This window comes from Ochotona princeps, chromosome 30 (assembly GCF_030435755.1).
Source record: "Ochotona princeps isolate mOchPri1 chromosome 30, mOchPri1.hap1, whole genome shotgun sequence".
NCBI classification, from domain to species: Eukaryota; Metazoa; Chordata; class Mammalia; order Lagomorpha; family Ochotonidae; genus Ochotona; species Ochotona princeps.
In genome coordinates, this window is record NC_080861.1 from 1263321 (window position 1) to 1291003 (window position 27683).

Genomic DNA, 27683 nt, shown 5'->3' on the forward strand with positions numbered 1-27683 from the left:
AGCACAGATCAGATTATGCATACTGCTTGCTTGATACAACGGCAAGAAGGGAATATCTACTTGCTCTTTATGTATATAAAGAGGCTGTCTAAACAGATCAGATAAATGAATACAGATGGTTTCCTGCTCCACAGTAGCAAATGGGAAATGAGCATAGGTGAGCCACGCTTTTCATTACCTTTCCATAGCACTTTAATTTTGAGCTATGTGAGCTATTCAAAGGCGCATTAAAGTATGAATCGGTAAATGCATAAATGTGAAGTGGATCGTATATGCTGATTTGGGAAGACTGACATGATCTACATGAAAAGGCAAGACGTTGCTTGGGGCTGGTGCATGGAAAGGTCAGGAGGCGCTTCCACTGGTGGATTGCCACGGGCAGTCCAGGGCGCCTTGGGGGAGAGGCACGGACAGCCCCCTGGGGAGTCATTACCTCCAGGTGACGCACAGGTGCCCTGGCTCCTGGTGGACATGGATCCGGTGGCTGACACCCAGCCTGGGGATGCACAGGTCCTCTGGCTCCTGGTGGACATGGATCCGGGGCCCGATGAGCCCCGAAGGTTTACTCAAGGCCCCAACTCTGCTGGCCTCGTGGAGGCATCAGGCTGAGAAACACTGAATCTGACTCACCAAGTGCATGGCCAAGGCCACAAAGCCAGAACTCCTCACCAGCAACCCAGCACTGGCCCAAGCATGGGAACACAGGGGATCTGCTAATGCTTGATCCTGGGTCAAGGGCAGCACCTGCCCAAACCAGAGCTCTGAGGGGAGCGAGGACCTTCAGCCATCCTCGGCTCTCCCCTTACACAGAGCCTCCTGGGAACTTGACAGATACTGTTCATTCCTGAGCTCCTGCACGTTTGGGGTATGCAGTGTCCCCCCTCCATGCTGCTCACACGTGGACGCGGTGCCCCCCGTCCACGGTGCTCACACTTGGAGGCGGCTTCTCCTCTCCACGGTGCTCACACGTGGACGTGGTATCCCCCTCACAGTACTCACACGTGGACGTGGTGTCCCCCCTCCACGGTGCTCACACGTGGACGTGGCGTCCCCCCTCCACGGTGCTCACACTTGGAAGAAGATCAGCCTCAACTACACAGTTGAGAAGGCTCTCGGAGGCCCAGGGCCCATGAAGCAGCACAGGGCAGCTCACTGGGTGACTGGACAGGGTCCAAGTTGAAGAACCATTGCAATAAATTCTGCAAATATTATTTATATTGATCCTCAACATTGCCTTAAGAGAGAAACACTATTTTCCTTCATGAGAAAATGAAGACTAACAGACCTGAGAGAAGAGTTTCTGATCTCAGCTCCATGGGTCTCTTACCAGCTGTGTGACCTTTGGGAAGACACCTAACCTCTCTGAGCCTCATCCTGTTCAGCCTTACTGTGGGAGCCCCAGCGCACCTTCTCTCTACAAGGACTGCTAAGAGAGTGAAACAAAGCAAGCCAGGACAAGTACTCAGCATGCCCAAGGAGGGGTAGCAGCTGTTCTAGTCACAGGTCAGAACAGGGCACTTACTGGAAAGCTGCATTTGATGAATGGTGGGAGAGTGTATGGTATCTTATTGATCAGTTTGCCAGCGTTTTCATTGCATTTGAAGCCTGGAGGATTGCTGGCAGCTCACAGCTTTACGGGCCTTCAGCATCATTGCCTCCTTCCATCCTTACAGTGCAGGAAGTCGGGGCTGCTTGCTGCTCAAGGACCCTCCCCTGCAACTCTCACCCTCAGGACACGCACTTTCCGTCTCCCCAAACATTGGACATTCCTCACCCTCCAGCGCGTATCCAGGACCTAATGAGCCCCTGACCTCAGGGTGAACACACACACACACATACACACACATACACACACTGCAGTTATCTGATTTTCCATCTGACTTTGCCTAGTCTGGAAAATGTCAGGCATTCCTTGCGTCTCCTGGAGGGAAGGTCAGGGAACAGCAACTTTCACTAGGCAGGATTGCCCAGGGCATTCCAAGGAACCTTGGAGCCGGAGGGCCAGCTCCTTTGGGAAGAGGGAGTTTTGTCGAGTTCTGCCAGCCAACTGCCTCTTCCTGACAGCTGGCAGAGGGTAGGGCAGTACAGAAGAGGAGGGCACTGCAAGGGCCCCTGGCTGCCACAGTAATGTGGTCCCTCTGGCCCTGGGAAGAGTTTACACCCACCCTCCCTTTTCTGCTCTGCCTGGTGACAGCGAGAGTAAAGACTGGCATAACTGACTTAGAAAGCCAAGACCAGGCCCAGCGCTGCCTGGGGCTGAGGGTCCTGCCTGGGGCTGAGGGGACCCTCCTGGGGCTGGGGGGACCCTCCTGGGGCTGGGGGGACCCTCCTGGGGCTGGGGGGGCTGCCTGGGGCTGGGGGAGCTGCCTGGGACTGAGGGGACCCGCCTGGGGCTGGGGTAACTGCCTGGGACTGGGGGACCTGCCTGGGCCTGAGGGGGCTGCCTGGGGCTGGGGGACCTGCCTGGGCCTGAGGGGGCTGCCTGGGCCTGAGGGGGCTGCCTGGGCCTGAGGGGGCTGCCTGGGGCTGGGGGACCCGCCTGGGGTCACCTGTGCATCTCCAGGTTGGGGCTGCTGTATCTGAAATTCATTTAGATCTGGATATGTGCTTGTACTTGAATGATAGCAGGGTTTAGAAATCTTGCTTAAAACATCTTTTCCCTCTTCACCTAAGATTTATTCCAGTTGCATTCCAGCAGTTGTTTAAACGGTCGACATTGATCTGATTGCTGTGCTGTTTCTTTGTAGACTGAGTGGTTGTTTTGTTCTTTCCAGATGATTCTAGACTTGTTGTGATTTCATTTTTTCTCAATCTTCGTGGCAGGTGCTGTGTTTTGTACCTTCCAGATAGTTCTGTTCAGGCCATCAGCCTCTTGAGCTGTGGTAACTAGCTGTTCAGCTACCTAGTATCTTTTAGTTTTTGCAACTGTAATTCTTTTTAGAACCTTTCTTTGGTTGTTTTAATATGTTTGTTAAAAGTTTCTATTGTTCCTATGTTAAGTACTTTTTAACTTTCTTCAGTCAGTCCAAACACTTACTTTAAAATCTGTACATTATATGTTTCTTACCACCTTATCTTAAGGAAATCCGATTTAACTGTATGTTAGCTCATGATCAGTTTCATGCGTGTTTTCTAAATCTGGGTGCTGAGTTTATATTTGACACGACTTCATCGTGGAGGATTCTGTAAAGGTACTCACTGTAGAGAGCCTTTCATTTCCTTTCATCTGAGACCCTAAGGTATTACAAGTTCCAAATTATATATTTGAAAAGATTTATTTATTTTTATTGCAAAGTTGGATTTACAGAGAAAAGGAGAGACAGAGAGAAAGATCTTCCATCTGCTGGTTCACTCCCCAAGTGGCTGCAACGGCCACAGCTGAACTGATCTGAAGCCAGGAGTCAGGAGCTTCTTCCAGGTCTCGCTTGTGAGTGCAGGGTCCCAAGGCCTTGGACCAGCCTCAATTGCTTTCCCTGGCCACGAGCAGGGAGTTGAAAGGCAAGTGGAATAGCTGGGATATGAACCAGTGCCCATATGGGATCTTGGCGCATACAAGGCAAGGACTTTAGCCACTAGGCTACTGTACCAGGCTCCCAAAATTCTATTTTAGCATCCTAGCCAGCTGGAAGTAGAAATTCAAACCCCAACCAGGACAGAGCAGAACTTCTTTGGACATGGAGACCAGGTCAAACCAGTGCATTTTCTTGTGGTCTCTGGGCTGGTTTTAACTTCTCATTCTCAAGGGTTCTGGATTCATGCAAGCACCTCAAGTCATGCTTCCTGCCTGACCTGACCTCCTTGCCCCATGTCCATTCTGCAGTTAGGAACCCTTCCCTGTCCACAGGGGAGTCCTCTGGGCTGCTTCATGAGCGAGTCAGCCCGAGAGCAACATCTGCTGCTCTACCGCAGGGAGCTGGGGACTCAGCCCACAGCGCCTGGACTCCACAGGGCTGCTCTGGGGACTCGGCACACAGCACCTGGACTCCACAGAGCCGCTCTGGGGACTCGGCCCACAGTGCCTGGACTCTGCAGGGCCGCTCTGGGGACTCAGCACACAGCACCTGGACTCCACAGAGCCGCTCTGGGGACTCGGCACACAGCACCTGGACTCCGCAGAGCCGCTCTGGGGATTCGGCACACAGCACCTGGACTCCGCAGAGCCGCTCTGGGGACTCGGCACACAGCACCTGGACTCCGCAGAGCCGCTCTGGGGACTCAGCCCACAGCACCTGGACTCTGCAGAGCCACTCTGGGGACTCGGCACACAGCACCTGGACTCCACAGAGCCGCTCTGGGGACTCAGCACACAGCACCTGGACTCCACAGAGCCGCTCTGGGGACTCAGCCCACAGCGCCTGGACTCTGCAGAGCCACTCTGGTGACTCGGCACACAGCACCTGGACTCCACAGAGCCGCTCTGGGGACTCGGCCCACAGCGCCTGAACTCCGCAGGGCCGCTCTCGGGACTCGGCCCACAGCGCCTGGACTCCACAGAGCCGCTCTCTGCCCTTCTGCTGCCTTCATTCACCTCCCATCCCTCACTTGCCTGGTTTGCACGTCAGGCTTTTGATACAGTTGGGTAACTTTTCATCCTTTGGCTCCAGTATATTTGTTGAAAGATTGCTGTGCTGTTTTATACCCCTCGAACCCTACAGAGCCTGTAACTAGACTTTGCAGCGCAGGTATCATTGACTGCCTGTGACAGCACCATCCCATATGGCACTGGCTGTGCCCCGTTGCTTCACTTAGAATCCAGCTCCCTCCTAACGTGCCTGTGAGAGCAGCAGAGGGCCCAGGTGCGTGGGCTCCTGCAGCCACGCAGGAGAGCAGGATGCAGTTCCTGCCTGCTGGCTTCTACTCAGCTCCAGTCGTTGTGACCATTTAGAGTGAACCAGTGGATGAAACTCTTCCTTTCAACTAAATTTCTTTAAGACAATTAGTCTTGTCCCTGGCACGATAGCCTGGTGACTAAATCCTTGCCTTGCATCTGCCGGGATCCCATATGGTCCCCAGTTCATATCCCAGCAGCTCCACTGCCCATCCAGCTCCCTGCTTGTGGCCTGGGAAAGCAGTTGAGGACGGCCCAAAGCCTTGGGACCCTGCATCTATAGGGAAGACCTGGAAGAAGCTCCTGGCTTCAGATAGACTCAACTGCCGCCGTTGCAGCCACTTGGGGAGTGAACTAATGGACAAAAGACCTCTCTCTGTGTTTCTTCTCTCTGTATCTGACTTTCCAATAAAAAATAAAATAAACCACTTTGAGGATACCTGTGTATCTATGTCAGCCAACACCCCATTCTTTAAAGGGCAGGACCCATACTCAGCCCCCAGTTAGGGGTACAGCTCATTTGAAGAAAGGCCGGACCCAGGGCTCCTGTTCACGTGCCAGCTACGGCCCTTGGTCCGAGCACTCCTTGTCCGGACTCCTTGGTCCGGCCCTTGGTCCGACACCCTCTTGGGGTCTGCAAGCACGGTGTTGCTCCCCCACCAGGCATCCCTCTAGACCTGTTGGCTCGCATGCTCCCAGACCATGCCTTTCCCATGGACCCTTGCTGCTTGGAAACCTACCAGGCACCTTCTTGGGAAGCAAGCAAAGTCAGACTTGCAAGCTGAGCTCAAGCAACGTTTTGCTCTGAGCGAGCACACTATGGAGGAAGGAACTGGCTGAGTCCTGGCCCAGGACTCAGGGAGCAAGGGGCCAGGGAGCCACACAGGCCTGGGCGGCCTGCTGCTTTTCTGTGACTTTGAATACAGGCTCGTCCACTTAAAAGTCTTTGTTACCCATGAACTCAATCTTTTAAACCTTTTCATCTCTAAGAGAGGACGACAAGTAATGAATCACAGAACTCATGCAGCCTGCTGTCAGGTCCTGGAGGTGAGTAGGCCTGTGGTGTGCAAGCCTGGAGGTGAGCACGACTGTGGTGGGTGAGCCTGGAGGCCAGTGGGGCCGTGGTGTGCAAGCCTGGAGGTGAGCAGGCCCGTGGTGTGTGAGCCTGGAGGTGTGTGAGCATCATTGCTCGTCTCCATCAGCCTGCATAGAAGCTGGTGGCTGACAGATTCCCGCTTGGGGCCAGGAGGCTGGGTGGCCTGCGGTCCTTGTAGGGTGGGCACGGCGGGGGGCTGTTTCCTCACCTGCAGAATGCAGAGTTCTCTGTGCGGCTCTGTGTCCTGCCCCAGCTCATCAGGCCCTGCCTATGGCAATCACCCCTGCCTGGCCAAATGAGGACTTTGAGCCTGGCTTGCCCTTCTGAACTGCAGAAGAAAGGAACGTTCCTCTGAATCACAGTGACCTCTGACCCTATTATCTGCAGAGCCGTAAACCTGGTCCACCAGGCTATAAAGGCCACTGCGGCTCCCTTCCCTGAAGGCCAGCACGCACTGTCCTCAGCTGGGGCATCCTGCAGCAGAGGCCGCCACCATGACGAGGGACCAGAGCGGCACCTGGGAGATGGAAAGCAATGACAATTTCGAGGGCTACATGAAGGCTCTAGGTAAGGCCAGCGCCGAGGGCTGGGGAGGGGCTGCTGCCTGGCACCTGAGGGCGTCTGTGCTGCCCGCAGACTGGTGCAAAGCCTTGCTCCTCGCTCATACAGCTGTGCAAGTTCAGGCAAGTTGAAGAACTCCTCCTAGAGTCCGTTGGACACTCATGTACAAATCAGGAATAGCAATCAGTGAGATTCTGGCTCAGATGACCTTAGGATAGACCCACAGAAAACATGCACTCACTGGTTCATTCCTCAAATGCCTGCAACTGCTGGAGCTGGGCAGGCCTGAAGTCAGGAACCAAGAGCTTCTTCTGGATCTCCCATGTGGGTACAGTGGCCTAAGGACTTGTACCATCTTCGGCTGCTTTCCCAGGCCATCAGCAGGGAGCCAAATAGAAAGTAGAGCAGCCAGGACTCCAACTGGCATCCATATGGGAGACCAATGCTGCAGGCAGAGGCTTACCCGGCATGCCACAGTGCCAGCCCTTGTTTATCTAACTTCTGAACTCCAGGCCCCATACCAGCCCGTGTGTGCCCTGAGCTGGCCACAGGGTGGGTCTCTGGTGAAGCTTACAGAGAACACATGGAGAGCCCTGCCCAGGTTCCAGGCTCTCCATGGAGCAGAGTGTCCACAGAGGAGTCCACAGTTGCCTGGTGGCTCCTACGCTCCACGTGTTGAGCAAAACACTTTCTGTCCGTGCCATTCCCTGCCTCTCACTCCTTCTGCTTCAGCGTCCTCCATGGATAGAGCGACCTGGCTGAAACTTCCCGCACACACAGCAGGAGAGGACTGGCTGCAGGGTCAGGGGCCAATGAACTAGTACAAGATGGTGGGAGATCGCTCCAAAAATAAGAGAATGTGGCTTTTGCTGTGCAATTAACTTCCCCCTTGATGAACGCTTCCACCGTGTCAGTGGACAAGCAGAGCTGGGAGGTATTTCATTCTGTGTGACACTAGGGCTTCCGTGTGCACCTGTTACCTATTCTAAGTAACTTCTTTTCCCTCCAGGTCAGTAGCCATTTTGCCTCAATAAACCTAGGGCCGGGGAGGGGAAGAGAAAGCAAAAATTGGACCTGACCGGCCCCACCCTCAATGCTTTTGCACCTGTTACTTTGCTCCATGAGTGACCAGTAGGAATGTAGTTCTGGATGGATATGTGGGCAAGGGGTTTGGACTGTAGCTCAGAACTGAAACCACAACCAGGACCACAGAGATGAGAAAATCGATTCGGGGGCCAGTGTCCTGAAGGCCAAGCCTGGGACTCCCCTGAACCTCGCAGCGACCTCTAGCTTTCCAGATGCATCTACGCAGTAGCGACAGCAGCCTTGCCTGTCTGTCCCATGTTGTGAACGCCTGAAAGTACTTTACAAGAACTCTTCAGAAGTTTCAAGGTTTCAGCAGAGCGCTGAACAAGCCTGGCCATGCGTATCATTAGAAAGAACTTTGGTGTCTTTTGCTGTTTATGCTTAAATAGCAGGAAGTCCTGGGGTAGTTTTAGGTCTGGAATCCAAGCTTTGCTTAGTGCAGGGCTCTGAAGAGTGGCCCGGGAAGCCTCAGGCTTGAGTCAGGAGGCAGGCACTCCGGCACCCCTGGTTTCCTCTGCGAGGGAGATGGGTGGGGTGGAGGAAGCCAGGCACAATGTCAACTCTTGCTAAGAAATCCTCTATCTAGAGGCAGCTTCCGGACTTGTGCCAGCTCATCCACTTACTCGGTCCCTGAGCGCACTACTTGTCTCCGTCCCAGAAGGCGCTGGGTGGGCCTAGCTCTCCACGGTGACTGATTCCTGCTGTCCCTGAGAGCTTTGCTCAGAGCTTCCAACATCCCACCATGTGGAGTTCGTTCTCATGAGCAGCAGGCTGCAGGGCCTCTTCGTGCTGGGATCTCTGCAGCAGCTGATGCTTAGTTGGGCGACAGCCCTGCCACAGGTGATGGTACTGGCCAACCTTCCACATAGAGACACCTGGTTCCTGGCTCCCGCAGCTGCTGATGGCCCATGGTGCCTCAGGGTCCCCAGCAGGTCCGATTCCAGTCCATGATGTCTCAGAATCCATTTTCCCCGCTGAGGCAGGACGCATGGCTCTTCTCAAGGCCAACATGCATGGCTGAAGACGAGTGTTGAGGGACTCAGCCAGAAGCAGGTGAGGTAGGCTGCCCTCCGTCTAACCTACAAGCAGCAGACACCTGTGTGATTTCCTCCCACCTATAGGGAAAGCAGGGGGGCCCAACCGTGGGGGGCACTGCAGTTTCTTCCTCACGGCTTGGAGGTCAGGCACCCTTGTCATTTGAGAAGCATCAGGTGGAGTCGGACAACACTCCCTGCCTGAGACCCGTCACTTTCTGAGCACCAGGGAGCAACTGCGGGCCTGGTTGTTGGTTCAGGAGGAGGGGGTGGAAGTGCAGGCTGGGCAGCCGGCTGCCTTTGTGGCTGCTCACACTGCCCCAACCCTGTGTCCTAGGGCAGCAGCCTACAGAGTGCCACATCACAGAAACCTCTGGGCTGGCTCCAAGTTATCAAAGTCATTTAGAGTGCAAAGGGCAAGTGCGGAGGGCCAGTGCCTCCTCTCCCCTGCCTTCTGAAGCACCCAGTGTAGCCTGAGGCTCCGCACTCCTCTGGTCCGGAATTGTCACTGCCTAAGGTCCTTCTTTAACTGGGATGAGTAAATGAGGGAGAAGCTGAGGAAGGCAGACAGGAGAAGGACCCAGCCGCATGAAAGAACCCTTGGGGAGAGTTTGTTAGCTGTGATGAACAACAGTGGAAGAAGGGCGGTGGTTTGGAACACCCACGGTCTGTTTCACGTTGTCTCCCTGAGTTCCAGGGATCGAGTGAGTCCCGCCGGCGGCCCTGCCCAGTGCTTGGTCATTTTCCGCTGGATTCTGGCTGGGGATTCCCAGAGGCGTCCTCACACACAGGTGTGCTGGATGCTTGGTGCTGGCACGTGAAGAGTGTTAGGATGCTGTACTGTCCAGGAAGGGGCAATAGTGACTTGAGCTAGATGCTGCCTGTGGCCCAGCAGAGCAGTCAGGTTGCACATGCGTGTTGGAGATCAAAGCACAGCAGCTGCCCACGACTGAGAAGTGAAGGAAACACGCAGAGCAGATGGCTTTCAGGTTACAGACCTGAATATCTGGGGAGGCAGTGGGTCCCCTGGCTGAAATGAGGAGGACACGGATGGAGGAGTTTGGGGTTAGGGTTTCTGGGTGAGGGGATGCACTCAGAATCCTGTCCTGCACATTTTTGTGTGCATTCAGGTGCAGTATGGGAAGTGGCACCTGGGTCTGGGATCTAGAGTTGAGGGCACGGTCAAGGATGAGGTCATAACATCTGACAGGGAGATGAATTTGCAGCCCAGGGAAGTAGAGAGGCCTCCTGGGGCATCCAGTGGCTGGGACTTGGAGGAGCGGGGGTAGAAGCTCTGCCTGCTTCCAACACCCAAGCCCTGTCCACAGCGCTGTGCTTTGCAGGGCTGGAGAGGCGTTTAACTCTGAGCAAGGATTCACAGGATAGGGCGTCCAGAATAGACTGACAAACATGGCCAGAGAAAAGTCCCCAGGCACAATGGATGGACGAAGGAAGATACCCGGTTGAATGTTATTAGATTCATGTTCGCTGCTGGTCCTACCCTAACAGTGAAGTTATTGGCCTGACCAAAGTCTTGAACTATGTGGTGTCTTGCTGGACCTTGAAATGGAGTGTGCAGAGCCGTAGACAAAGTCCAGGGCTCAAAAAGCGTCCCCCTGGCAGCTGCTGGCAGCACCTCCTTCCGGACCCCATTCCAGTGGTTGGGGTGGCAGACAGCTGGGTGGGGCCATCAGAGGGTCTCCAGCCTTCTCTAGTGTCCGGACCCCATTCCAGTGGTTGGGGTGGCAGACAGCTGGGCGGGGCCATCAGAGGGTCTCCAGCCTTCTCTAGTGTCCGGAAGAGGGCAGGCAGGGGGCCAGTCCCATTCTTCTCAAAGTGTGACCTGCAGAGGAGGAAATGACAATGGTAAGGGAAGTTTCCTCTTCCGCTCTGCTCCTCACAACTGCCTACAAGTGCTGCTGTCCGAGGATTCAGGAGTCGGCTTCGAAGCCCATTTAGGCTGCACTTTGAATGGCTCTCAGATTCTGTCTGATGAACATGTGCGCATCTCTGCTCTTTCATTTACAAAGAGCGCCTGCCCTTTTACCCTGCAGCTTTTGCTCTTTTCACAGGCACATTACAAAGCATTTTAATGTTGAGGAGCGTGCTCGTATTTCAACTTTATGGCTTGCATTGTTCAAAATGCAGTTATGAAAAGTATGCTTTAATAAAGTCACCCCAGTGTTGTGGGTTTTTTTTCCTTCTGCACCAGCTATAAGCTGTATGTATTATTCAGAAATAGCTTGCCTTTGGACCTTTCCTTTGGAGATAGAAATTCATTTCACCTAGCTATAAATCAGGCTCCATGATACCTTTAATCCAGAAAAGCAGATAAAACATACTTGATAACCCAGGTGTTAAAATACTATATTGGGAAAATAATTTTCCCTGCAAAGTTCAAAGAGGAAGTATTTTAGTAAATCTCTGTGTCCATGTGGATGTGTTTAACACAGCTGCAGTTAAATCCTGATGATTAGAAATCTCCAACAACGAATCCAGCAGCGAGCGTTTGGCTCCCTTCCCTGGGCGGAGCGGCAGACAAGATTAACTGGCCTGCGCAGCCGCTAAAGGGTGGCCAAGAGGCCAGGCCATTTTTCACTCCTGTGCAGAAATGATGCTTGATTCCATTTGCATAGGGCCTCTAATAAGATTCCCCCGCACCGGTCAGAAAGATTGACTAACGCTGGTGTCTGCAGGACAAGCCCGTGCCCTCAGCAATGGACATTTTTAGCTGCCATCTGCTTTCCTAAGCAACCAGGAATAAGTGATGATTTTTTCCTTTTTTTTTTTTTTTTTTTTTTTTTTGCTGGGAAGGCATTGCGGTGAGTGGCAAACAGGACGTGTGTGCAGAGGAATTGTCAGAGCTTTACTGTCACTGGGTGACTATGAACCCACTCCTTCCACGCTCTGAGCCTTGACTGCACAACACTTCATCCCAAATCTCGGTCATATCCAGTTCTTCCTCCGCACGCTGCCTGGAGCGCACCTCTCAATTCCTCTAGCTAATAGGTATAATTTGCCTTTCCTTACTCCTAGCGATGGTTCTAGCAGCATGGGTTAGTACGGCTTGGACCTCAGCACAATGGGCTACAGCAGGAGCTACTCATCAACCCAGTGACAGAGGGAGGGGGCAGATCTGTGCTCCACCAGGGAGACAGGCCACAGCCCAGACAGCTGCGCAGGTGCACAACAGAACCCGGAAGTGTCACCGTGCATACAAGACTGCCCTGTCTTTGCAGACAGAGCTCAGGGCTGGAGAGCCCACAAGCTTTGTATTTATATCATTTTGCAGGACCCTCATCATAAACGTCTTTGAGGTACACTTTCTGTTTCTCATTTTACAGTGAGCAAGCTAGGGGAGCTCAGGGAAAGGGAGGTCACGTAGCTGCTACCTAGGAGCAGGACTGGAACCAGAACTGCCGCCCTACCTGTCCTGCCGGGGGAAACACTCCTATGCGCACAGTTCCTGGGCAGCAAAGGCCCAGCTTGCAGAACTTCTCCCCAGGAGGTCTTACTGGGTTCCAGAGTTTTCATTTCCCGCCGGTTCCCAGGTGCTGTTGCTGCTGGCCCAGATTCCGCTTCGAGACCCACTCAATCTCCAGGGGGAGATTCAACAAGAAGCAGAAGTTTCTGGACTTTGGGGCAGCCATGGAATGTAGACAGAGAGGGGTGGTCTGACTAGGCCGTCCTGGGGCTGGCAGAGCAAAGCGTGGCCCTGAACAAAGACCAGCCTGAGCTCAAACACAGCTTAGCTGCTTCCTCCCTACGGAACCCAGCTTCCTCTCTGGTCGGTTGGAGACGGAGACGAGTCCAGACTCAGAGCCTGGGTTTGGAGAACGCAGTGAGCCAGGGTGTCGAGGGAGGTCCCCAGCAGGGGACATCAGTCCTCGAGCAACAGGCCAGATGTCACCAAGTGTGCATGCAGCTTCACTTTGCCGAACCATCAGCACACTCAGTTTGTCCATGAAGTTAATTCTGTCTTGTATTTCTCTGGCTTTCAAAACCCCTGCCTTCTTGTCCCAGCGTAACTCTATGAATGTACCTGTTTCGTGGACCTTGAACTCACTGTTTCTGCAAGTGTGTGTAGACAAGTCCTAATCTCGCTGGCATCCATTTAGTCACATCCAGGCTGATAAAGTGGCTTTCAGTTTTTTTAAAACCATGCTAGTCTTTCTCTTAACAGTTTTCCCAGCAGAGTCCAAGATCTAAAGTCCCTGGGCTCTGCCACCTGGAAATTAGGGCCCCAGCAATCTGCTGTCTGACATTCTGAGGGGGGCCTCAACACCAACCAGCCTGGTGAACCCCACATGGCAGACACCCCACTGACAGCCGGAAAAGACAGGCAAAGTGATGTGTGTGCGTGCACCAGTCTAGGCCAACCTGAACCTGAAAAAGCAAGAATGAAACCTTTTGCCTCCTGGGTTGGCTGACATTAATTAAAATCTTTTGCCTTGGGCTCCATTCTGACTTCAGACAATGCTGGGTTTAGCAACCTAGCCAGGACCTCCCTGTGTCGATGGGTTTATACATATGTATAAAATATATATTTTTTAATAGGAAAGACAGATTCACAGAAGGAGAGACAGAGAGAAAGATCTTCCATCTGCTAGTTCACTCCCCAAATAGCCTCAATGTCTGAAGCCGAGCCAATCCAAAACCAGGAGCCAGGAGATTCTTATGAGTCTCCCACACAGATGCAGGGTTCCAAGGCTTTGGGCCGTCCTCGACTGCTTTCCCAGGCCACAGGCAGGGAGCTGGAAAGGAAACTGGGCAGCTGGGACATGAGCCGGTGCCCATACGGGATCCTGGTGCTTGCCAGGGGAAGATTTAGCATTGTGCCATTGCGTCAAGCCCCATGTTCTTAGGTGTAGCCCAAGTACTGATCCAAAGTGAGACTCAAGCAGCTAGTATGGGATCTCCCTAGTCCTGGAAAAGAACAGAATCAGAGTGACCCGGCAGGGATTTGAAAGGAAATGAGGAATGAATGTCAGAGAGGAGACTGGGCAAAAGCATGCAGGACGTGGCCTGGCAGCAGCGCCTGACTGCTAGTCCCCAACCCCCGGCCTCGTGTGGGCACAACACAGTGTCTGCGCTGCACCAGGCTGTTTAAGCAGGGACTTCCATCACCTGCCTCCCAGGACTGGGGCGAGAAGCCTCAGAGAAACAGTCCTCGGTGCCCTTGAACTATCCCTTGACCCTTGGGTTGCAATAGAATCACCCTCCATGTATTTTAAAATCTAGGTGGATTTTTCAGGAAGAAACTTAGTAGTCGCAGAACGACTCTGTCTCGGGTTCTATTCCACTAGACAATGAAACGTGCTTGGGCAATGCTCTGGGCACCACTGGGGAAGCCAGGAGGTGACTCAGCACTGCTTTGGGACCTTCTGGAAGCCCCTCTGCTACAGGGCACACCCGTGTTGAACAGCAGAGATGTAGTGGAGTGAAGGTGGCAAACTCTCGGCAGCTGTTGAACTCGGTGTGTATGTGGCGTTTCCTGTACTCGTTGCTCTTTGATTTCCTGAAAATTTTTCATTAATATTTACAAACAATTATAAACTTTATCCTTACCAGAAAAAAATAAGACGAAATCTCTGAGCAAGCATGTAATATGTTCTAGAATTCACAGTCAGCTCTGCTGGGGGCTCATAAGGGAGGCAGAACACCTGCTAGGTACACCTTCCATCTGCTTTAGAGGGGAGAGCTGACGGGTGGGCCCCGAGTTCAAGATGGGCCCCGAGCCTCGTGGTCCAGGGGGAGAGCTGACGGGTGGTCCCCGAGTTCAAGATGGGCCCTGAGCCTCGTGGTCCAGAGGGAGCTCAGGGATGGGCCCCGAGCCTCGTGGTCCAGGGGGAGCTCAGGGGTGGTCCCCGAGCCTCGTGGTCCAGAGGGAGCTCAGAGATGGGCCCTGAGCCCCTTGGTCCAGGGCAAGCTCAGAGATGGGCCCCGAGCCTCGTGGTCCAGGGGGAGCTCAGAGATGGGCCCTGAGCCCCTTGGTCCAGGGGGAGCTCAGGGGTGGGCCCCGAGCCTCGTGGTCCAGGGCAAGCTCAGGGGTGGACCCCGAGCCTCGTGGTCCAGGGGGAGCTCAGAGATGGGCCCAGAGCCTCGTGGTCCAGGGGGAGCTCAGAGATGGGCCCAGAGCCTCGTGGTCCAGGGGGAGCTCAGAGATGGGCCCAGAGCCTCATGGTCCAGGGGGAGCTCAGAGATGGGCCCAGAGCCTCGTGGTCCAGGGGGAGCTCAGAGATGGGCCCCGAGCCTCGTGGTCCAGGGGGAGCTCAGGGGTGGGCCCCGAGCCTCGTGGTCCAGGGAGAGCTCAGGGGTGGGCCCAGAGCCTCGTGGTCCAGGGGGAGCTCAGAGATGGGCCCAGAGCCCCTTGGTCCAGGGGGAGCTCAGGGGTGGGCCCCGAGCCTCGTGGTCCAGGGCAAGCTCAGGGGTGGACCCTGAGCCTCGTGGTCCAGGGGGAGCTCAGAGATGGGCCCAGAGCCTCGTGGTCCAGGGGCTGAATACCCAGCTCTATCCCTAGGAATCCAGCTTCCTGCCCAGGCGGATGGTGGGAGGTGGGAGGGATGGTCAAGTAGCTGTGTTTCTGTCACCCGCACAGCAACCCTGCCGTGTGTTCCGGCTGGCAGTTTCAGCCAAGCTGAGTCCTGGGTGTGGAAGGTGTTTAGAGAGTGAACCAACAGATGGAAGCCCTCTGCATGAATGTGTCTCTTTACCTCTCAAAATATATGCATGCCTATCTATGTATAAATGTGTGTGCACATATCTATACAGAATGCAAATTTATTAGTATCTCTCCATGGAGGAAAAATTAATGTTTCCTCTTTACCCATAATTGAAACTTGTGGTTTTCAAAATTCTTTTTGAGCATGAAATCTTTTTGCTCAGCAAATGCTTGTGGGGAAGGACAATCTATCCAAACGCAGAGGCCGTGTGCAGGGTGTGAGTGCGTGCATGGTGCATGTGTGTGAGACACATATGTTCTTGTACCTGTGAGCTGTACTGCAGCGTGAGCCCTGCCTATTTTATCTCCCTCCCCTCAGGGTTCCCATGGCTGGGCCAAGGGACCCCTGGATATCCCAGAAGTCAATGGAGCTGTTCAACTTGGGCTGTGTATAAAACAAACCATTTTGTAATTGGGCCAAGCAATGTGCCTGTCCCCAGTCCACGTCTTTCCTCCTGAGTGTGTGGCCTTGTTAAAGAAATGAATGGGTCTAGCTGAGCACACCGTAACCTTCCGACTCCCTTTGCCAACAGACATTGATTTTGCCACCCGCAAGATCGCGGTGCGGCTGACTCAGACGAAGATCATTGAGCAGGCTGGTGATGACTTCAAGACGAAAACCAACAGCACGTTCCGGAACTATAACTTGGATTTCACCGTTGGTGTGGAGTTTGATGAGTACACAAAGGGCCTGGACAACCGGAATGTGAAGGTATACAGACCCCGGGCTGGCGGTCTTCCCCCCATGCCCTGAGCAGGAGCCCCAGGCTGGCAGCCTTCCCCCTGTTCCCTGAGCAGGGACCCAGGATGGCGGCCTTCCCCCTGCGCCTAAGCAGAAGCCCCAGGCTGGTGGCATCCCCTATGCACCCTGAGCAGGCTGGCAGCATTCTCCCCCGTGCCCTGAGCAGGAGCCTCAGGGTGGCGGCATTCTTAATTTTTTAAGTAAGGGTAACATAAATGAAGGAAACTAGCTAATCAGGGTCCGTAGAGCTCTAGTGACATAGGAGAGTTTCCCAAGAAGTCCGTGGCTTCTCTCCTAGCTTAGGGCACACAGCTTGGCAGCTGCTCCATGTCCCAGAGGGCCAGGCTTCTGGTTGCTGGAACCAGAATGGACTCCTCTTAGCCCACTCAGGTTTCAGTTGCCCACAGTCAACAGACAGCTGAAAAGACTCCATGGAACACGACAGAAAGGAGCAACCCCCAAGCTTCAAGTTGTATCTCATTCTGAGTTATGTAATACAGCCAGGCTCCATCCACTGCATCCTGGCTCAGTGTGGCCCATCCTGGGTCCAGCATAGCCACTTAGCAGCCAGCTCAGTTCCACAGTCATGGACGGGGTTTGACACTACCTGTGGTTTCCAGCATTCGTTGAGTCTTAGAATGTGTTTCCTGTGGATAAGGGAGAATGTTTGTCCTTCCTGACAGGAACTGGAAAGCCACTTTGAGCATGGAGTGGGGAGTCAGCCCAACGCCCAAAAGCTGGTAGAAAAGGCAGGCCCTCAGCCACAGGGCAGACTGGCAGGTGGCAGGGAGAAGCAGGTGAGGACGAGCAGGAATTGGCGGTACTCTGCTTCCCAGAGTCCCTGGCTAACCCTGACCCTGTGGTGGTCACTGCCAAGCTCAGCACACTGTCTCTGGTCTCCAAATGAAATCATGCTCAGCCAGTCCCCATCGGGTGGGGATCGGGGAAAAGACAAGCTTGGTGGCATTTCAGGGTTTCTTGCTATGGTTCAAGTAAGATTTGGCACCCGAGCTCAGAGACAACTAAAACCCCAGGGTCTGTTCATAGTGGCACCAAGAGGCTGATGTGTTAGGAAGTAGACCTGCTGCGAGGCTTGGGTCACTGGGTGTACCTGCTGGAGGTGCCAGAAGAGCCCAAGGTGGGCCTAGCCACTCTCCCTGTACTCCTGGCTTGCCGTGTGAACCTCCTGCCCCAAGTGCTCGGTCAGCACCGTCTGCCGCTCTCACCAGACGCTCACCCAAAGGGCCTTCTGATCTGAGCTTGGACCTTCCAAACCGTGAAGTGCAATAGATGTCTCCTTGCTTCCTAAGTAGCTTATCTCAGAGCATTTCATTAGAGTAATAGGAAGCTAGCAAATGCCCACCCATGCCTCAAACCTAGCACATGCTGAACCCCAGGAACAATACAGCTCAGGATACGTGGAAGCCTGGCTGGTTTGTCATGCACCGTGGTTGCCATTGGCTGGTCACTGTCCATGCTGGCACAGTTTACATGAAGATGGGCAGTGTGGATATTCTAGTACTTTCCCCTCCCTGCCAACCTAGCCACCAGAACCTCTGTCCCAGCTCCCAGCCAGGAGGACATGAGATCAGAGTATTCTGTCGCTAGACCCCTACTCTCGCTCCCTGCAAAGGGTCAGCCCTCAGAGAGCCCGAGTGAAGTGGGCCCCTCACCACCTGCTAGTTCCCGTTCACTGCGCGCCTGCTCTCCCCAGGCTCGGGCCACGTTTCCCATCCTCTGCTTCCAGGAGCTCTGACAGGAAACTTGCAATGTCTCAACAATTTTTTAAAATTTTAGTAACTTTTATATACTTAAGAGGCAGAGAGAGACAATGTTCCATCCACTGGTTGGATGCCCACAGCAGCTAGGGCTGGCCAGGCGGAAGCCAGGAGCCTGGAGCTCCACATGGGCATCCCACATGGGTGACAGTCACCAAGTGCTTGCACCATCACCCGTTACCTCTCACAGTTCACATTAGCAGGACACTGGAGATGTGTTGCCCTGCCATACGAAAGATGGGCTTCCTGCGTATAACTTAGCCTGCTGCCCGCAGTGCCTGCCCCCAGGAGTCCCTTCAACGCAAGGAACAGGAGCCCTGGGTCCTCCTGGAGAGCTGTGGTCCGCTGGCGATGACTGAGGTCAAGCGTGCTTTATTTCTCGATCGACTTGTCCTGCAGCATTGATGGTCTCAGTCAAGGCTGAATTATATTTAGTGCTCCGTGCAAATGCGAAGTGGGGGAATGGAAAGCACTTTAGACACGTTGCAGCGGAGCAGTCTGAATATGAGCTTCTAAGTGTGGAAGGTCCGCTTAGGGAAGCCCACCGCGCCTGAGCAGTGATGCGTCGGAGCCCTGCCTGGACCGTGTGGGCTGAAAGGCCAGCTCATCAGACGCCATAACTGATGGGAAAATTCATTTCTCAATTTTGGCCTCACTCTGCTGTTCCAACCTAATCGGTTCAAAAGGATCCTTTTCCCCTCCCCTTCCCTGTGGGTGTGGGCGTCTGAGAGCAGACCTGTCCTCAGTGGCTTCTTCCAGCCCCTCCAGCCGTCTAGCAGGGCCTTGGACACCGTGCCACAGCCTCCCCTAGCGATAGCTACTGCTCCTGCTTGACGGCACGCCTGCTGTGCAAACAGCTGCAAGTGTACATCTCTGAGCGTGCCTGACACTTCTCTATCGTCTTCTCTCCACTTCCCCACCCTCAGGAGCCCTCATCTCACACCTCTGCATGGAAGGGAGGCTCGTGGTCCGAGGTGCAGTGTTCATTTCTGCGCCAGCCTAGGGTTGAGGGAACCATTTGTGTCACAGCATGCACTCCTCAGCGGGCGTCTAGGCCTTCTTCCTCAGCATGGGCCAGCTAACAGGCCCTGCACAGCACCGGTGGGAAGAGTCTAGAAATAGTCTCACTTTATGCTAAAAGGTCTTTGAAATCCATCTGAGAAAATTTCATAAAACACACTATGGACATATGCAGATTGAAGTTTTATGCATGAAACATCTTTAATCCCGTTGTCCGTGAACCTCCTGCAGTGCCTGCTATGTTCCTAACTTCCTACCATTACTGTTTCTTTTTAATTTTCTGCTTAAAGATTTATTTGAAAGACAGAGTTAAAGAAAGAGAGACAAAGAATCTCCCATCTACCGTTTCACTCTGCAAACAGGTGCAAAAGCCAGGCCTGGGCCTTGCCAAAGCTGGAAGTCTGGAAGTCCATCAGGGTCTCCCAGTGAGTGACAGGGCCCAGGAGTTTGGACCAGCTTGCACTGGTATCCCAGGCACATTAGCACAGGGCTGGTCTGAGAGTGGAAGGGCAGAGCCATAGCGGCCCTCACGTGGGCTGCCCCTCCTTGCTTACAAGAGGGTTCAAATCCCATTTCAACACTGCAGGAAGTACCCCAGTGGACACCCTTGAACACAGTATGTGATGGAATACGGAATCTCACACAGCTGCTGAAGTGCTGACACATGTGGCCACGTACATGAACTTGCAACCCAGGCCAAGGGAGAGAAGCCACATAGCAACGCCCACGCATTGTGGCTGACAGGAAAGACTCCAAGGGGAAGATTTTACCTGGAATTTCTTGAATAGGCAAATTCATAGATACAGAAAGTGCCTGCGGGGAGTAGGAGGCAGAGGGCGGGGCTGACTCCTAGGAAACATGATGGCCCTACTGGGAGTGGTGAAGGTGAGATCCATGTGGGAAAACCTGCCATCAGGAGAGCTTCTAAGGCATGTGTGAACACAATGGCCATCCCCAATGGTTCACGCTGATTTCTGTTCCCATTTGCTACATGTGGGATGCCCGCTTCTCCACACTCCATCTCTTTCAGAGTATTAGCAAATCTTCTTCAAATAAATATTTGTTTTTATTGGAAAGGAAGATCAGATTTATGGAGAGAAGGGGAGACAGAAAGATCTTCCAGTGGCTCACTTCGTAAATGGACACAATGGCTGGAACTGAGCTGATCTGAAGCCAGAAGCCAGGAACTTCCTCTGGGTCTCCCACACGGCTGCAGGGTCCCAAGGCTTTGGACCATTCTTCACTGCTTTCCCAGGCCACAAGCAGGAAAGTAGATGGGAAGTGGGGCAGCCGGGACACAAACTGGTGCCCACATGGGATCCCAGTGCTTCCCAGGTAAGGATTTAGTCATTGAGTATTGGGCCCTATTATTAAATCTTAACCTTTGACTTCTTGATAAATGGCAACTGAAAATCCACCTTCATCTGTGAGTGACACCACAGGTCTTCACACTTACAAACCTGGGGCAGATGGCAGCCAGGACCAGAGCAGGAGCCCCTGCTGCGGGTGGCAGCCAGGACCAGAGCAGGAGCCCCTGCTGCAGGGTCAGCTTTGTTCAGGTCAAGGTCACGCGCTTGATTCACCTGTCCATGTGTCATTGCAGTCACTAGTCACCTGGGACGGCGATTGCCTGGTGTGTGTCCAAAAGGGGGAGAAGCAGAACCGCGGCTGGAAGCAGTGGGTTGAGGGGGACAAGCTGCACCTGGTGAGTCCTATGGGGTCTTCCCAGCTCCCTTGCATGGCGCCACACGGATTTCCACATCACCTGGCCAGGGCTCTCAGGCAAAAGCAATGACCCCCCACATGCAGTCCCGTGCCCAGGAAGCCATTCTGTGGCTCAGGGCGTCCAAGGAGGACATCTCTGTGGCTGTTCCTGTGAGTGGCTACAGTCGGAAAGTTCAAAATACCAAGTTACGGAGCTGGGGACACAGATGTGCCTGAAGTGGTGTGGGGACGGTGCCTTCTCCCAATTCCAGGAGCCCAGAAGGCAAAGGGCTGGTTTGGCTCAGCCTGCCTCTGGCATGTGCCGCTGCCAAGGGTCACTAGGGATGTCCCCCTGACCCCACGGTATTTTGGGTACATTGGCACTAGCACAGACGATGCAGGAGCCCATAGCCTTAAATGATATCTGGCTCTATAGTTGTATTATTCACTCTTCAGGCTTAAAGATAACTTATTGGGCCTGCATTCAAACAGTGGGAAACTTTTCACGTGTACAGTCCTCATTTGTTCAATGGTTGGCTCTTCATCCATTCATTCATTCATTCCCTCCTGGGGCCACGTGCCTGTGAGGCACCAGCCAACGAGTTGCTCGCCAGGGACAGGAAGGCCCTGGAGTGGAGCAGCTTTTCCAGCCGGCATTTCCCACATCCTGAATCCACACACCCCTCCGTGCCACCGCATCCTTCGCTTGCTCCTGCCACGACATTTTTAGTAAATTACATGGAAGCAGGAGAAATCCCACTCCCGGGGGTTGTTTCTTTGCGTCGTTCATGTTTATACTTGCTCGAGCTGTTTGCATGTCAAACTGAAATGAGCGCTGGCGGGCTGGCAAGCCAGCAGATCCAGTGGGGAGTCACGTTGCCCAGCTTGACGAAGAGTCCTGTTTATACCACGACTGCCCACCTCCAGCCCCTGAGGACAGGGCACAGATGAGGACCTGGCCTCTCAGCCACTCACCCACTTTTCTGCCATTACAGGAGCTGACCTGTGAGGACCAGGTGTGCCATCAAGTGTTCAAAAGGAAGTGAGGTCCACGCAGGTGGCCCCCGTCCACAGTCGGAGCCTCCCCCTCCCACAGAGCCCCGAGATGGCGTCTGGAGAGAGCGTAACTGACCGACAGATCCACCCTCCCCTCAATAAACACCAAGCCCGAAGCCACACCCTTGCTCAGAAGCTCTTTGGGTTTTTGTTTGTTTGTTTGTTTTGCCTTTTTTTATGGTACAATTCCATAGGGTTTGAGATTTCCCCAACCCATCACCCCCGAAATTCCCGTGCCCCGACTGGTTTTCCCCATATTATTACAACAGTCCTTCATAAGCAGTCATAAGTCTGTTTTCTAATCATGCCCCAACATTGCTGGTACAGACAATGTCAGACCGTCCAGCGTCCCATTGTCTAGGAATGCCCAACAGTTTCACTGGGAGTCCATCTTTGATTTGGAAGTAGGGACGCATACAGCTTTGTATCTTCACAGCTGAATATGAGCCTGGTGTTGCAGGCAGCAGTCTAAGGCACTTACACAATGCCAGCCCCCTCTCTTTCATTCCATCCCACTTGTCTTAGTTTATGTGGGCATACAGAGCCCTTTTACACAGACACATTGTCTGGGCACCAGAGCATCCCCCCGACCCTTGAGTGGTGTCTATTGGAGAGTCATCTCCCGGCATGGTATATTGTTTCTCCAAAATTCTGTTTGCACTTTATGCTAAGCTGCCTGAAAAGAGCTGCCCCCAGAGAAGCCTTGGTGGGTGTGCAGGGCCAGCTGCCCGAAAGAGAGAGAGACAGAGACTTTTAATCCTCAATCCACTAGTTCCCTCTCTAAATGGCTGCAATGGCCAGAGCTTTTCTGGTCTGAAGCCAGGAGCTTCTTCCAGGTCTCCACACGGGACCAGGACCTCAAGCACTTGGGCCATCCTTTGCTTCTTTCCCAGGCTCATTAGTAGGGGGCCAGATCAGAAGTGGAGTAACTGGGACTCGAACTGACATACATATGGGTTGTTGGTTTTACCCACATTACCACAACCTCAGCTCCCCATTTAGAAAAACATGTAAAGTCCCCCTTAGACCTCATCTCCAGTTGCCTCTTCTGGGATGCCTCGTGTTCGCGGGGGGCTTTCTCTTTTCACTCAGTAGCAGCTCGTGGCCAGGCCTGACCTCCGTCCACGGCAGTTGGCCCTTCCTGTTCACAGTCTGTGATTGATTGAAGGTGCGGAGGTGAGGATATTTAATTCTGGCTCACTGATTACACTTGTTAAGTGGACAGATACAATTAGGAGCTGGGGCTGGAAAAAATGAAATAGAAACGACGAGACTGTGTGCGAAAGCCCCCAAGGAGTGACCGTGGATGAGGCTGTGTGTGCAGAAACCCCTGAGGAGTGACCATGGGTGAGGCTGTGTGTGCAGAAGACCCAAGGCGTGGCCACAGGTGAGGCTGCGTGTGCAGAAACCTTCAAGGAGTGACCGTGGATGAGGCTGTGTGTGCAGAAGACCCGAGGCGTGGCCACAGGTGAGGTTGTGTGCAGAAACCCCTGAGGAGTGACCGTGGGTGAGGCTGCATGTGCGGAAGCCCCCAGGGTGTGGCCATAGATTCTGTGGGGTCCTTGGAGCATCTGGATACGTGGGAAATAAGGGGCAGCAAAGGTAGTGGACATCTCACAGACCTCCAAGGGACCCTCCTGTGGGGCAGGTGCAGCGTCAGAGCAGACACAGAATGCATGGCTCTGCGCACCTCGGAGGAGAGAAACCAGGAAAGGTGTCTCATTTGAGAACACTTCACTGCAGGGAGCTGGGGATGCTGCGAATGGAAACGCTGAGAAGCCCAAAGCAGGTACTGAGGGGGCAGAGTGCTTGTGGCTCGGACAGGCTGTGTCTGAATACAGAGAGGTGGGTCCTCACCAACGGATAAGGCCCATCTCGCAGTGTGTGGTTTGCCAGGTGCCAGCCTCACCCTAGCCCTCCAAGCCTCACACCACTCTGGAAGCCTCACACTGCTCTGCACGAGTCCTCGTTTTACAAATGAGGCTTTTCAGGGCTCCCTGTGATGTGCCCAGGGTGGCAGCCAGGACGGGAAGGGCAGCAGTTGGAACCCAACCCACAGAGCTGTTGCTCAAGTCCCTGGCCCAAGCAGCTGCCTTAGTGTAGTCACGCATAAGTCTCGGGCAAATGTGACCTTTTTCAAATTCAGACGAATCTGATTTTCAATTTTAAAGGACAATGAAATCAACATAAGAAAACACTTGTGGCATTGGAACAAAACAGACTATTTTATTAGCCTAATTGCTTTTAATTCATGGGAAGTGCTTAAAAGCTTAGTGGAAATGTTCTCATTTCGTGAAGTTCATTGTTTTAAGCTTAAGGAGCAATGGTTTAGAACTGCAGACTTCTCTAGAGCCCGGATCCAAGTCCAAAGCTGGGCAGCCCCGGGCAGGCGGTCCTGCCTGCAGGCCACCGCTGTGCTTACCTGCCAGGTGGGGTACAGGCGGCTGAGCCCTGCCGGGTGGGGTACAGGCGGCTGAGCCCTGCCGGGTGGGGTACAGGCGGCTGAGCCCTGCCGGGTGGGGTACAGGCGGCTGAGCCCTGCGGGTGGGGTAGAGACCTAGCCTCGCTGGGTCCTTTCACGTTAGCATTAGGCAGTGATTTGCAGCTCCTATTCATTCTTGTCCCCAGGCTCCTAGTCAGAGATCGCCCAAGGGCCAGGCTGTGCCTTTTGGAGCCTTGCTCTCTGTTGTGTCAGATGCCTGCTGGGGAGTTTGCCCTCTGCCTGGGTGCACCTCCTGCAGCGTGTTGGTGCAGACTTTGTCTTCCTGTCGGCCTCTACGTTCAGGGAGCGCATGTTGAACATGTGCCACAATCCAGGTGCGGCTGCTGCGTGGCAAGAGAAGCCGCCGTGTGCCCTGTTGTCACCTCCCAGCTTTGCAGGGCAGTTATGTTTGTCCTCGCTCTGTGAACAGGAAGACTGGGGTTGCCCAGAAGCAGAGCCCAGAGGAGTGGGGCCCAGGCTCGGCCGCCTCTTCCCTGCCCAGCTCTGCAGCTCCTCCTTGCTGGGTGGGGCAAGAGGCCGAGGGAGAGCCTGCAGGTCGCGTGGAGGAAGCGGTGACCCTGCTGCTGTATGTTGGCTCATGATCACTGTCACCCAGCAGGCACAGGTGGATGGGATGCAGTCTGCAATGCTCTGGACATCACACATGGCACGTCCCAGCTACGCGACAGACAGTGGCTGACACCACTACAGCGATTGCTGCATTTAAAAAATGTGAGCGTGTCACTCCAGGCAGTGATTCTCAGCCGGGAATGCCCCCGGAGGGCAGTGAGTAAGGCAATGCAGGTATTTCTGGTGGTCACAGTGGGGTGGGGTGGCCCTGGTGCCTGGGAGATGGAGGCCAAGAACTCTGCTCACACCCCCACACCCCTCAGACAGCTGCCTTGACGTCAGCAGAACAGAATGAGAAACTGGCCTGGTGGGGACTTGCTGGGTCACCACCTGCTCTTACGTAATGTTGTGTTCAGCAAGTAGAACCTGATCACGTAGCTGAGGACTTCCTAGAAATGTCTTTTACCCCTCTAGCCCAAGTGTAGGATGCACCTGCTTTGCCCCCGGTTTGAATGACTTCAGAACAGCTGTACCTGCAGGAGGTTCCCTTCCCAGAGCAGCTTTGGCTGTTGCCGCTCACCCCATTCCTCCCTCCCCGACCCTGTGTCTCATGGGCTCTCTCTGGGAGCCCAGAGGAGTTGAGTCAAACCTGCTTATTTGCAGAGAGTCAGGGCTCCAAAGATCTAGCTGCTGTGTTTAAATGATCAGAGCCCTCCTCTCCCGTGTCTCGGGCCTCTCCCGTGTCTCGGGCCTCTCCCGCGTCTGGGGCCTCTCCTGCGTCTCGGGCCTGGAGGCCCCGTCTTGGCTGCGTTACTGCCTATGGGAGACATGGTGCGCTGCCAGTTGACGGAAACCCTGGAGGCCAGAACGGTGTGACGGCAGCCCAGCCTGGCGAAGCTTTCCAATTCCCGTTGGGCTCAAGAACAGCAAGAGGGAGGGTGAGGAGGAGAAAAGTTGCTTTCTCGACTCGGGGCACGGGTCTGAGGGCTGCCTGGGCAACAGGCGGGGAGCAGCCCCACTTCCCCCAAAACGGGAAGCTCAGAAGCTCCCGGTCCCACACCCTCCCTTGGCCGGAGTCTCTGGCTTATGGTATGCCAATGACGCCTCCATGAAGCATCGTTCAATTACTCATGTGTAAGTCAATACACCGAACACCCGGTTATCTGGCTACCAGTACACAGAGTTCAGTAAAGCTCAGACAGGCATCTTTAGTGTGCCCTAACATTCCTCTCCCTCACGGGGAGCCAGAAAGGGACCCACTGAAATCTCTCTGTGCTGCAGGAAGCTGGGACTCCAAGCCAGAGTGTCCCACTCTGCTCCAGATGGCCTCGGAGGAGGATGAGGCTGCAGAAAACAATAGCTCAAGGCGCACCACCCTGCCACGCTGCAGCGTGGTAGTTCCAACCGGGGGAGCAGTTACAAAGCACAGAAGTGGGCTGGGACAGCTGAAAGGCCCACAGTGGTTTCCACCTTTAAGGCACTTTCATATTTTGCATAAACTTCCAAGAACCCGGGGGAAAAGAGTGTGTTACTATTGGCAGATGGGGAAACTGAGGCAAGGGGATTAATGGAGTCTCACAGCTGCAGGTGGCTAATGGCCCAGCTGGCACTCTGCTGCCATTTGCCCACATGAGTGTGTGTTTCACAGGTGTACAGGAGCCCAGCATCCACTGGGGGCAGAGCCCTCTTGGGCTCCAGGTTCAGCTGCCCCTTCTCACTGCTGTGGAGAAGCCCGAGAGCCCAGCTCCATGCCTCAGAATCCTGGGCATGGGAACAGCAGGCTCCATGGCACTGGGGCTGTGTTCTCTGTCTGGGTGGGCAGGGAGTGGGCATGAGGCCAGCAGGGAGCAAGGCAAAGAGTACAGAAGCCCTTGTGTGTCACGGAGGTGATCCCGGGTGGGTGAGCAGGTCACCCTGTGGGAACAGTCTCTTAGAAACAGAGAGAAAGAAAAAAAATGTTTGGGATCCCTCACTGCTCTGGTTTCTGACGTCTGAAGAGAAACCCGCACGACTACGGCCAGGTGGCAATGCATACCACCGCTGCCTCTGAAGCTGCCAGGCTGCGCCCTTCCCGCCCCTCCCACCCTACAGCTTCCCGCTCTGAAGAGGCCTGCAGCTCTGCCACCTGTCTCCCCCGCACTAGTGTCTCCCACATTGTGGCCGAGACCCTCCAGCCTGAGAAATCACCAGGAGAGCGATGTGGCGGAGGCCTGGCTCCCCATCACACCCCGGCCCTCCCTGCTGGTAACTCTGTTGATTTCAAAAGTTCACTCAGGCTTGCCACACAGAAGACCATTGTGCCTTGCCTCTCAAAACCCGCAGGCTCCCTGTTCTCAGAACCAGTTGGCATAGCGACTGAACCAGGAGGACGCTTTCCAAATAGGCAATTTCATTTTCAATGATCATTACGTTTTTAACTGAATGTCACATTCCCGTAATTGCGGGGACAGCTAATTGGGCAATTGTTCAGGATTTCTTTTTAATTTCTGTCCTTAGTATGTTTAATGTGTATAAATGCAAGCTCACGTACACACACAGTCACTAGCAAGATAGGCCAACTTACTAACTCCATGGTAACCGGAGCCCAGTGCCATGGAGAGCGTGGCCTCAACGCTGGCCACTTGTTGTGGACATTTGGGAAGTGAGCAGCTAGAACCTCCTCTGTCTCTCTTTGTCTCTCTGCTTTTCAAATAAAATGAAAAAGCAGCTTGGAAACCCCAAACTGTTGTGGCCCAGAACACGTTCATGTGCCCTAGTGTGCCCCTCTTCTACTAACATTACCCTCCAGGAACGCTGCAAGTGCTGCCCTCAGAGGGGTAGCCTGGGATCAACACAAATACTTATTTGCTCTGATTTCATCCCAAATTCCACGGCCACACACTCACTGCCTGAACCTGTTGCTAGCTCTTTGACTTCACTCCCTTGGTACAAATTAGTTGCCATAAAATACTTGCTACTTTACACATTGTTTCCAGAACTCCAGGCTGTTGAGTAATCCCATTTGC

The 27683-nt window shown here is 53.9% G+C and overlaps 1 protein-coding gene across 1 annotated transcript; it reads left to right on the forward strand.

The window, feature by feature from the left end:
• Positions 1–6348: 6348 nt before the first annotated feature.
• On the forward strand, positions 6349–21671 carry RBP2 (retinol binding protein 2). The gene is made up of 4 exons (XM_004588345.3): positions 6349–6491; positions 15860–16038; positions 20470–20571; positions 21566–21671. The coding sequence occupies exons 1-4, from the start codon at positions 6419–6421 to the stop codon at positions 21614–21616; spliced, it is 405 nt and encodes a 134-aa protein (XP_004588402.1). The 5' UTR covers positions 6349–6418; the 3' UTR covers positions 21617–21671.
• Positions 21672–27683: the final 6012 nt, after the last annotated feature.

Excerpts from the sequence above, each read along its gene's own strand:
- RBP2 (XM_004588345.3), top strand. The coding sequence starts at position 6,419 with ATGACGAGGGACCAGAGCGGCACCTGGGAGATGGAAAGCAATGACAAT. Across the intron at positions 6,492-15,859 it reads GGGCTACATGAAGGCTCTAG|ACATTGATTTTGCCACCCGC; the intron begins GTAAGGCCAGCG and ends CTTTGCCAACAG. Across the intron at positions 20,572-21,565 it reads AGGGGGACAAGCTGCACCTG|GAGCTGACCTGTGAGGACCA; the intron begins GTGAGTCCTATG and ends CTGCCATTACAG.